General features: G+C 40.1%; 1 protein-coding gene across 5 annotated transcripts in view; it reads left to right on the top strand.

Annotated features, from left to right (window-relative positions):
* Window positions 1-7295, top strand: part of PLS3 (plastin 3) — an 81417-nt gene extending 74122 nt beyond the window's left edge. For all 5 annotated transcript variants that reach the window (XM_032392724.1, XM_032392725.1, XM_032392727.1 and 2 more), the window contains 7 exons: window positions 651-846; window positions 2026-2104; window positions 2885-2999; window positions 3221-3354; window positions 3928-4051; window positions 4272-4396; window positions 6051-7295. In XM_032392724.1, coding sequence (XP_032248615.1) covers window positions 651-846; window positions 2026-2104; window positions 2885-2999; window positions 3221-3354; window positions 3928-4051; window positions 4272-4396; window positions 6051-6183 — 906 coding nt within the window. In that variant the 3' untranslated portion in view covers window positions 6184-7295. The remainder of the gene's footprint in view (window positions 1-650; window positions 847-2025; window positions 2105-2884; window positions 3000-3220; window positions 3355-3927; window positions 4052-4271; window positions 4397-6050) is intronic.
* The last annotated feature ends 4749 nt before the right edge of the window (window positions 7296-12044 follow it).

Below are 12044 nucleotides of genomic sequence, written 5' to 3'. Positions count from 1 at the left end.
TTATATTACAATATATTCCTCACCATGAATAAGCTTGTCCGAGGGGGGGGCGTGGGGGGGGGGGGGGGGGGGCGGGTAACAAGTTAGGAGTCATGGGAATTAGTTGGAAGTAAGTATTCTTTACAGAAATGAGCAACTCTGCTTCTGCCTGGGTGGAAATGTTAAGTCAAATAAACCGTAACCAAAAAAGAAAAAAAAAAAATCCTTGCAGAGGAAAACTACAATTTGAAATACGCAATTTAAACCTGAAATTAAATTACTGGAAACTGCTAGTCTTGATGATTATTTTTTAAATATTTTCTCATAATTTCTCTATCTTTTTCAGTCTTATGCTTTCTTTAGGGCCCACTTGAAAAATCTCAACAGTTTTAGCTTTTTTCTGGAGTTTTCGCAGGGGAGATGTAATCCTATTTGAAGTAAATGCACTGTCCTCAGCTAAATGATCTGGTGCCACCTAGCGTGTTTTTTTAGGTACTGCATGCAAATACAGCCAACTTTTTCTGCTGTTGTATTCAAAACAATTTTATAATAAGTACCATATGTTGGCCAAGAGAAAGTAGAATTGTATATCCAGCCTATCATTGTAGGGGAACATGTCTATATTTTTAGTATAGCCTTTTAAAAGATGCCTTCTTACTTTACTTCAACAGGAAACAGATGATTTGAAGAGAGCTGAGAGTATGCTTCAACAAGCAGACAAGTTGGGTTGCAGACAGTTTGTCACCCCTGCTGATGTCGTCAGTGGAAACCCCAAACTGAACTTAGCCTTTGTGGCTAACCTGTTTAATAAATACCCGGCACTAACCAAGCCCGAGAACCAGGATATTGACTGGACTCTGTTGGAAGGTAATTGAAGGTTTCTCACATTCTAATGTGCGGGACCACAGACCAGAAATACACAGGCCACGATGATTCCAGGATCTTGACTTAATAAGTTTCCTTCTCCGCTTTCCCTTAGCAAATCTCTGCTGGAAGTAGACCCGAGGGCTGAGTAAAAAGTGGCAGCTGATAGAAAAGGGTGATACCGGGAAACTTGTAGTCAAGGATCACCTAGCTTAAGGCCACTTAGTAAACCATTGTTTTATTTTAATATTTTAGAAATAGATCATCTTTAAACCCCTCACCAGAAAAAGGTATATATGCATTAAATTTGACCTATCAGTTCACAGTATTATTTCATTCTTCCACAGTCAGACTAACCAGACAGCACTAGCCCCAGTTCCTTTTCTACTCATCTGCTCAAAAAATCATAATAGGGAGTGCCTGGCCGGCTCAGTTGGTAGAGCGTGCGACTCTTGATCTCAGGGTCATGAGTTAGAGCCCCACACTGGGTGTGGCGATTACTTAAAAATAAAATCTTTAAAATGATAATAATAATGGATGGCAATTATTTAAGTTTGGGGAAGGCAGAGTTTACCTTTTCCAGATTATATATGCATGAAGTATAAGATTCAAATATGAACAAATGTAATAGTCATTCCTTGACCATCCACTGGCAGGACTATAAAATCTTTACATTTTATGCTTTTCAAGTTTCACGGAACTTGTTGCTGTGATATAGGCATGTGAAAGGAGTGCTCGTGTGTAGCTTAAAATTTATAAATGTGTAGAGGGAAGGTGTAAATTCATGAGTATAGAGGGTTCATATGACCACCCCCCAAAATATCTTTGATTCGCCCCCCCCCCAATTTTTTTAAACGTAAAACTGATCACATCAGTTACTTTTGAGGTATGGGGACTTGGGGAGATATTGGGGAAGCCTTAGAAGGGGGAGGAGATTATAAAAAATTCATAAACCTCTAAATTGTTTGATTATAAAGTTGTATTCTTCAATTGTAAAATAAATTCAACAAATTTTTTTAAAGAAGGCTGTACCTAGAGAGAATGTATTTAGAATGTCTGGAGATTCATATTGGAGAAAACCTCTAGGTTTGTACACAGGAAATGAAATAATCTTAACTGAATTGATATGCACATATACAAGGTGTTTAATTAATATATACATTTTGTGAATATTCTTATTAGGAGAAACTCGTGAAGAAAGAACCTTCCGTAACTGGATGAATTCTCTTGGTGTTAATCCCCATGTAAACCATCTCTATGCGTAAGCCTTTGTACTGTTATTATCTGTTAGGAACATCGTGAATGGATGCCACAGAAGGAATTACAGCTCTAAACATTTTCTAAATGTTCGTTTACACTGGATATTTAGATCGGAAGATATTGAATGGTGACATCCATTATCATTTTCCGAATACACAGAAGCCCAGATTCTTTCTTTACATGATCATTAAGTGAAAGAGTGTATGAATGTCTTTCTAACACCCTACGGAATAGCCTTTATATTTTGAAAAGAGACCGGGGAATGCCTTAAGTACACCATCCATGATGTCTTGAGGCCTTTGTACTCACTGTTCTCTCAGCCTGGAATGTTCTTTTCTGCCTCAAATGCCTTATTCCCTTACTATATTCAAGCCACTAATTCAGGCCCTGACCACCACCTAACACTCCGTAACCCTAACCCTGGTTCTTTTCATCTTCATAGCAGTTATATACATCCCCAAATCAAATTACCTATTGATCCATATACTTGTTTATTATCTCTCTCTCTCTCTCCCCCTGAGTCTAGTGTAAGGCCAAGGATTTTCATTCTATGTGCCCAGCTTCTGGAATAGTACCTTGCAAATCAGAAGCTTGCGATAAGTATTTTAAGTGAACGGGATGATGTTAGCTCTATTTTTTAGGACAGATTGATAGAAAATATGAGCCTTGGGTATTATCTGTGGTTTTATATGTTTTAGTTGCCAGTGTACTGTTATTGTTTTTAAGGAAACAAAGGCCCAGCTGTCTAAAAACACTGATTAAATTATTTTTAAATCTTTAGTGACCTGCAGGATGCCCTGGTAATCTTACAGTTGTATGAACGAATTAAAGTTCCTGTTGACTGGAGTAAGGTTAATAAACCTCCATACCCGAAACTTGGAGCCAACATGAAAAAGGTAGATCATTAAGTTGCTGTATACATTTGTCACAGGCTATTTTTATTCTGTTTGTTTCTTTTGTTTGGAAAACTCTTGCATCTGAGCTTCTTGAGAACAGGAACCGTGTCTTAACTTATTTTGATGTGCTAAGTGCCCAGCATCGTGCGTGCGTACTCACGTGTGTATCCAGATAAAGCAGATGAAAAATCCTCAACCATTGGCTTTTTGTGGGTTTACAGCTAGAAAACTGCAACTATGCTGTTGACCTGGGAAAGCATCCTGCCAAATTCTCCCTGGTTGGTATCGGAGGGCAAGACCTGAACGATGGAAACCAAACTCTGACTTTAGCTTTAGTCTGGCAGCTGATGAGAAGGTATGGTACCCAGTTTTCACTGTTCAAGCTCTGCTGTCCTAGCGGTCTGTGATCCAGCCCTTGTTATTTTCAGGTAGACGTGTCAATGACTACGCCCTGGAAACTTTTGTATTTAGACTCTAAAGTGAGCTTAGGTAACGGATAGATGCAAAAATTCTGAACAGCCCATGTATCCGTTTGAAAAAGACCTCTTGGGGCACCTGGGTGCCTCAGTCGGTTAAGCGGCTGCCTTCGGCTCAGGTCACGATCCCAGGGTCCTGGGATCGAGCCCCGCATCGGGCTCCCTGCTCGGCGGGAAGCCTGCTTCTCCCTCTCCCACTCCCCCTGCTTGTGTTCCTGCTCTCGCTATCTCTCCCTCTGTCAAATAAATAAATAAAATCTTCAAAAAAAGAAAAGAAAAGAAAAGAAAAAGACCTCTTAACTAGAATGCTGACACGCATCCATTATAACCGAGTACCAGCCAAAACAGCTTCTTTTAGGTCATTGTCACTGTCGGACTGGTACAAAAGGTGCATTTTTTTTTTTTTTTCTCATGAAGTAGATTGGGACCTTTTCTTCCACTTCTCCTTCTAGATATACCCTCAATGTTCTGGAAGACCTCGGAGACGGGCAGAAAGCTAATGATGACATCATTGTCAGCTGGGTGAACAGAACATTGAGTGAAGCTGGAAAATCAACTTCCATTCAGAGTTTTAAGGTAAGACTTGTGCACATTTGATGATTAAACGTCATGTGTGCCAGAAAGGATCAATAATTTAGAAGGCCAGCCTTTGGTTGGTTTGTCAGTGATTTAATGTTGTGCTACTGGCAAGATTCTCTTCAGCCGCTGGGCTTGGTGTGTGGCAACTTGAGACAAGTAATCACATGTTAATTTGTACAAACCTGAAACTCTTGGATTTATTGTCCTTTGACACTAGGACAAGACGATCAGCTCCAGTTTGGCAGTTGTGGATTTAATTGACGCCATCCAGCCGGGCTGCATAAACTATGACCTTGTTAAGAGTGGCAATCTGACAGAAGACGACAAGCACAATAATGCCAAGTAAGAGACACTGACGATAATGATGATTAATACCCACTCTGCGTTCTTGCTCAGGTTTGGCCACTTTACGGATGGTGTCACCTAAGGGGCGCCTAGGGGGCTCAGTCGGTTAAGCATCTGCCTTCGGCTCAGGTCATGAGCTTGATCCCAGGGTCCTGGGATCAAGCCCTGTGTCGGGCTCCCTGCTCATTTAGGCTTCTGCTTCTCCTTCTGGCTCGTGCTCTCTCTCTCGTTCACTCTCCCTCTCAAACGAATAAAGAAAATTTAAAAATCTTAAAAAAAAAAAGAAAAAAAGACTGGTGTCACCGGAGGGAAACCACTTGGAGCCTCAGACTCCTCATCAGTACATATGGGAGCAATAATACTTACCTTAGAGATTTTGAAATGAATAGGCACTCAGTCAGTTGTTGCTTCAGGGAATTACCAAAATAATATAGTTTATGTTCATCTTACTACAAGGAGAAAATGGGCTAAGAATATTCATGCCGTAGATAAGAATATTCTTCTGTCTCACTCTTTTTTGAAACGCGTTATTTACATATGTCTTTTTTCACTATGCACAGATCGCCTTTACTACATATGTTGAGTTTATTATCTTGGTCCCTAAATGAGCAGGATGCTTAAGCCTCCACTGAAACTATGCCTTGAAAGTTTTTTGTGGGGTGGCGGGTAGCTCAGTTGGTGAAGCGTCTGCCTTTGGCTGAGGTCATGAACCCGGCATCTTGGGATGGAGCCCCGAGTTGGGCTTCCTGCTCAGCGGGGAGTCTGCTTCTCCCTCTGCCCCTCCCCCTGCTTGTGCTCTCTCTCTAAAATAAATAAATAAAATCTTTTTAAAAAAAGAAAGTTTTTTGCATTTCAGCAATATTGGGAAGGGCTTTTCCACCTGTCACTTCCCTTCTTCCCCAAAGACCTAGACTGTGACCTGGTTTCGCAGGCAACCCATGAAAGCTTGACTAGCATACACTGGAAATCAGCCCACTGAAAACCTTCCTTTTTCAGAAACGATCATCTTTAAAGATTTGTGTTACAAAACCCCTAGAAATGTCTCCTGTATTAAGTGAAGGGCGCTCCTGCAGATTTCCCTAGCTGGACACATCAGTTCTTTCTTCCCTTACTTTGTGTACCCTTTCCATTCCTTGCTCTGACCACTCTGTCCCCACATCTTGTAGACTCTACCCACCCCACCCCCGCCCTGACTGTATGGAAGAATTCATTGCATCTCCCAAAGCAGCTTGGATTTGAATATATGACATAGACTTCCGTCCCCTATCTCTAGGATCACACGAGAGCATCTGTTATCCCGTCAACATGCTCAATGAAAATATCAACATCGATCATACAGCCAATCTGGATAATTATATATATATTTTTCTCATCTTCGGTATCAGTCAGTGCTCCAAAATTAATTCTCATTGCAGAAAAGGGGTGAATAAAATCAGTCCCAAGCAGTAGGGCTGAAAAATCGGATGTCACTTAAGACTGACCTCAAAAACAAAACAGAAAACAACAAAAAGTAAAATCATGCCGCTCTGAAGTTTCAATATGAACGTTTCACATCCCAGCCAAATGACTTTACAAGAGGAAACAGATGTCTCCTATCATGTCCTTGACTAACAAGAGGTTCATCTTGATTTTTGTTTCCCTCCACCAATAGGTACGCCGTGTCAATGGCTAGAAGAATCGGAGCCAGGGTGTATGCTCTCCCCGAAGACCTTGTGGAAGTAAAGCCCAAGATGGTCATGACCGTGTTTGCGTGCTTGATGGGCAGGGGGATGAAGAGGGTGTAAAATAACCAATTCGAATAAAAACAACCTTGCTCCCAGGTGCATGATTAGCAGGTCAACTCTTTCCAGGGGAAGTGCTCATGGCTTAAGGAACTGATGGTCATTGAAAGGACTCAGAGTTTTGATGAACAAGACTCCTCATCTTGAGAGCTCACAGGGGAAGAGTTTTAATGGCAACAACTCCTCTTTCCCGTAGTCAAAGTTGGATTTGTCAGGCACCCCTGAAATGCGCTCACGGCCAAATCATTTACTCTCTCTCCTCCTAGATGGCTGCCCCTGACATTTCCCATTGCTGTATGTCGTCTCTGTGTATCTTTGCCCCCCCCCTTAGAATGTCCACCTCTTGGGACTTGCTTAGATGATCGGATATGAATATTGTTAGACCATAATTTTGCGTTTCCATCCAGGATGCTAGTTCTTACTCGAGAACTGGGCTCAGAGGGTATCTGGATAGGAGTATCCTTTGCTTATCTTTGTAGTACTGAACATTGGCAGAAGTAACTGGCTGTGCAGAATGTAATAGAAGCTTTTCGTATTCTTTTATTCTTAAAATCAGTATCTTTTTACAGTATTCTTTCTACGTGATCTTTTTTGTACATTTAAGAATATTTTGATTACATTAAATGAGACTGCTGATTTTGCTACTTTTTTTAAGGGGTCTTCAAGTAAGTAAAAACCATACATTGTAGGTAGAGGAAAGGTATCCCTTGATTTTGCATCGACTCTCTCACACCCAAGTTGTAAACAGCTGACATATTTTGTCTTCAAACACTTGGTTCCATATATGCTTATTTGTTTTAAAAGCCTGTATCATCAAACTCTCTCTTTAGATTTAAAATGCTGTTGAATATGACACTTTTGAGGAGAGAGTGTGCTCAGAATGCAGACAGGAGACGGTAGGCCAAGCATGCTAAGCGTACCATAAATTTTCTAATTTTCCACCTAAAACAAGGAGACGTGGTCACTAAAAAATAAAAATATATATGTAGGACGTAATGTACTCTTGCTTTGTCAAGCTGTTTGCTATAGTTTCCAAGATCATAATGTTACTCTAACTCTGAAAAGTGATGTAATCTGGTAGCAATGTATTAGTTCAAATAAAGGCATTTACATAATAATCAGTCTCCTCGTGTTTCCGCCCCTTCGTGGTTTGCCAGTCGAGTTTGCCAGATTTTTCCCCCCCCAATATTCTCTTTTTCTGGTGTACTGTACAAAATGACGTCTGTTCAATTTAAGCTCGTGGAGCTGAATTACAGGGTCTGAATGAAGAGGAGTCCCAATGGGGTCAGAGGGTTTTCTCCAACTTACCATGATGGGGGGGATCCGGATAACCAGTGAGGGGAGATGGTTTCTGGCAGGCTTTCTTACCCTTCTCGCCCTCAACATTTTGGGGGCCGCCTAACTCTTGCTGGAGGGGGGAGGGGCTGTCCTGTGCATTGCAGGAGGTTTCGCTGGCCTCCCTGGCCTCCCTGGCCTCTACCCCTGAGATGTCAGTAGCTCAGCCCCGGTGCGTAGAACAAATACGTCTCCAGACAACATGGCCAGAGGTCCCGTGCGGGGCAAAATCATCCCCAGTTGACCACCAGTGGTTCATGGTACCATTTTAAGGCTTTGTCTGAGTGAGTAATACGTAATCCGGTCCTTTGACAAACTGCATGGTTATGGTGTAAATAACTGTATTTATAGCTTGAGTAAGATTTTTCTGAGTATGATACAAACCCCAAAGACCTAAAATAGAAGAATAAGAAATTTGACAGTTCTGCTTTGGCAAAAAAAAAAAAAAAACCCACAACTATATAAATCAATACAATAAGCAAAGTCAAAATATAGATGGGCGGGGAGGGGGGGTAGTTTAGTCCCATTGCCTTAGTCCATTTGGGCCGCTATAACAAAATACAGACTAGGTAGCCTATAAACAACACATTTTTTTTTTTTCACAGTTGTGCAATCTAGGAAGTCCAAGATCAAGGTGACAGATTGGCGGTGTGGTGAGGGCCTGCTTCCTGGTTCATAGAAGGCCATCTTCTAGCTATAACCTCACATGGAGGTAGGCGCAAGCGAGCTCTCTGGGGTCTCAGATGAGGGCACGAATCCCATTCACAAGGGCTCCAGTCTCTGACTTAAGGCCCCACCTCCTAATACCATCACATGAGAGATTAGACTGGGGGGAGACACAAACATTTGATCTATAGTACCCATATGATAGGTTCATTTTCTTAATATAAAAACAGCTTTAATGAATAAATAAAAGGCAAGTCTTCTGCAAACATATACCAGAGTAACCGGTAAGGACAATCCCGTCTTAAGACCTGTCTTCTGCTAAAGAAAAAATTCCATTAGGGAAATGGGCAGGGGGGCCTGGCTGGCTCGGGCAGGGGGGCCTGGCTGGCTCAGTCGGTGGAGCCTGCGACTCTTGATCTCGGGGGTTGTGAGTTCGAGCTGCATGTTGGGTGTCAAGATTACTGAAAAATAAAATCTTAGAAAGAAAAACGGGCAAAGGAGTTGATTACCCAATTCAAAAAATTATAATTGGCCAATGAACATAAACAGGGAATGCTGATTCTCAGAAGTAAGGAGGGTTATGCCATTGAAACCAAGAACTGCTTTTTTTTTTTTTTTTAGTCTATTTTTAGAGCAGCTTTAGGTTCAAAGCAAAATTAAGTGAAAGATACAGCGAGTTCTCAGGTACCACCCGCTGCCAACACACATGCATCAGTAAACTGATGAACCTACAGGCACCTGGGTGGCTCCATCGGTTAAGCTGCCTTCAGCTCAGGTCATGATCCCCGGGTCCTGGGATCGAGTCCCGCATCGGGCTCCCTGCTCAGCGGGGAGTCTGCTTCTCCCTCTGCCTCTGCCCCTTCCTCCTGCTCGTACTCTCTCTCTGGCTCTCAAATAAATGAATAAATAATTCTTAAAAAATTGATGAACCTACATTGACACATCATGATCACCCAAAGTTCATAGTTGGCATTAGGGTTCCCTCTTGGTGGTGTACATTCTGTGGGTTTTGACAAATGTATAATGACCTGTCCACCATTACAGTATCCTAGAGAATAGTTTCACTGCCCTAAAAATCCTCTGTGCTCTGCCTATTCAGTCCTCCCCATCCACTAACCCCTGGGAACCACTGATCTTTTCCCTGTCTCCTTAGTTTTGCCTTTTGCAGATATCCTATTTTTAGAATCATACAGTATGTAGCCTTTTCAGATTGGTTCTTTCACTTCGTAATACACATTTAAGAGAACTGCCTTCTTTATGAACTGCCTTAAATTGATTTTTAAAAAAAGTGATTAAAATGATTGATAAATTTTCTGTTGATGAAGGTATGGGAATACGGGCATTCTCCAACACCCAGATGGAAGAATGATCAGTTTACAGTTTGTTGAAGGCAATGTGGTAATTACAGTCAAACTGAAAACTGTCCTATCCTTTCACCATCAGTTTGTTTTCTATAGTTAAGAGTCTGTTTCTTGTTTTGTCTCTTTTTCTTTGTTAGTTTGTTTCTTAAATTCCACACAGGAGTGGAATTGTATGGTATATTACATATATAATGTCAGGAGAGTTAAAATTTGGAAATATACTATTACCATAATTAGGCAAATAACAGATAACACTTTTTAACCTCCAGAGAAGTTGAATACTACAGTGAACATCTATATATTCTTCACCTACACTCACCAATTGTTAACATTTTGACATATTTGTTTTCTTTGTGTGTTTGTGTGTGTGTGTGTTTTTCCTTTGTGTGTGTCTTGCTGAACCATTTGAAAGTAAGTTGCAGACCTCGTGATGTTTTACTCCTAAATACTTAAGCATAAATCTTCCGAGAACAAGGATATTCTCCCACATAATTACAATAACATTGTCATATCTCCAAAATGTAACATAGAGGGGCGCCTGGGTGGCTCAGTCAGTTAAGCATCTGCCTTCAGTTCAGGTCATGATCCCAGGGTCCTGGGATCGAGCCCCACATTGGGCTCCCTGCTCAGTGGGGAGACTGCTTCTCCCTCTCCTGCTCCCCCTGCTTGTGTTCTCTCTGTCAAATAAATAAAATCTTAAAACAACAACAACAACAAAATGTAACATAGATATCACACCTAATAGAGTCTACATTCAAATTTTCCAAATTATACCAAAAATATGTTTAAGGATGTTCTTAATAAAAATGCACACATTGTATTTGATTGTCAAGTCTCTGTTCTGCAAGATTTAAGATACTGGAACAATCTTGCATTTTCTTGTCTTTTGTGCCTTTGATATTTGTTAACAGTTCAGACCCATTTTGTTGTAGAATGCCCCATAATCTGGATTTGTCTGATAGTAAAAAGAAAGAAAAAAAATATTCTTGACAATTAATAAGGCAAAATAATATTTCAAAACCTGGTATAAATGAGCACCTGGTATGAGTTTGTGGGGTTTGATAAATGGGTACAGTTGAAAAGATAACATGGCTTTTTTCAGGGCTGAATTGTTTTACATTTTTATTTTGAAATGATTATAGGTTAATAGGAAGTATTAAAAAATGAACAAAAGGTCTCATAGACCCTTTATCAAGTTTCACCCAATAATAATATATAGCTACAGTACAAATATCAAGAACCAGGTGGGCAAAATGGGTGAAGGGGGTCAAGAAGTACAAACTTCCAGTTTTAAAATAAGTCATGGGGATGTAACATACAGCATGGTGACAATAGTTAAAAATAGTGTATAGCATATTTGAAAGTTGCTCAGACAGTAAATCTTCAAAGTTCTCATCACAAGAAAAACTTTGTAATTGTATGTGGTGATGGTTGTTAACTAGACATTGTGGTGATCATTTCACAATACATGCAAATATTACATCATGACATTGTGCACCTGAAAATAATATAATGTTGTCAATTAGATCTTAAAAAAACAAACAAAACAAAAAACCCCAGGAGCTAGAAAGGAGTAAACAGTGAAGACTGTGGGGGAAAAAATAACAAGAAAACGTAAGAAATTGACATTGGTGTAATCCAGAGCTTATTCATATAGCACCAGTTTTACGTGCATTCATTTGTGTGTGTGTGCGTGTGTGTGCGCGTGTGCGTGCGTGTGTGTGTCCTGTGCCATTGTATCATGTGTAGATTCATGGAACAACCAGCACAGTCAATGTTCCCTAGTGCTACCCCTTTAAAGCCACAACTACTACCCTTCATCCTTAACCCCGGGTCTATTTGTAAGTTCTCTATTATGTTTTATCAATCTATGTGTCTAACCCTCTGCCAATACCACACTGTCTTTATTAATGTAGCTACATAATAAGCCTTAACATCAGGTCAAGTGATTCTTCCCAGTTTATTTTTCTTTTTCGAAATTGTTTTAGCTATCCTAGATCCTTTCCTCTTCCATATACATTTTCGAATAAGCTTCTGTATGTCTACAAAAAATTTTTTGCTGGAATTTTGATAGGAATTGTGTGAGATCTATAGATCAATTTGGGGAGAAATTTGACATCCTTACTAGGTTAACTCTTCCAATCCATGAGAGCATGGTATATCTCTCCATTTATTTAGGTCTTTGATTTCTTTAATCAGCATTTTAAAAAGTTTAAGTATACAAAGTGCATACATTTTTTTTAAGTTTATACCTAAGTATTTCCTTTTATTTGGAGTGGGGCTTTGTGTAAATTTTTTGGGATTTTCTACAATCGTGTATGTAATCTGCAAATAGGAAATGTTTCCTTCCAATCTGAAAATTTATTAAGAGGGTAGATCTCAGGTTAAATGTTCTTACCACAATAAAGTCAATTTTTAAAAAAGACAAAAACAGTCATTGCTTATTTAATGGGAAGTGGTCATCTGTCCTTTATATACCTGTATATAGCTTCCTAGGAACAC

Source organism: Phoca vitulina, unplaced genomic scaffold (genome assembly GCF_004348235.1).
Source record: "Phoca vitulina isolate PV1807 unplaced genomic scaffold, GSC_HSeal_1.0 scaffold69, whole genome shotgun sequence".
Lineage (NCBI taxonomy): Eukaryota > Metazoa > Chordata > Mammalia > Carnivora > Phocidae > Phoca > Phoca vitulina.
The sequence above is the reverse complement of the archived record's forward strand: the minus strand, read 5'-3'. Positions and strand labels throughout refer to the sequence as shown.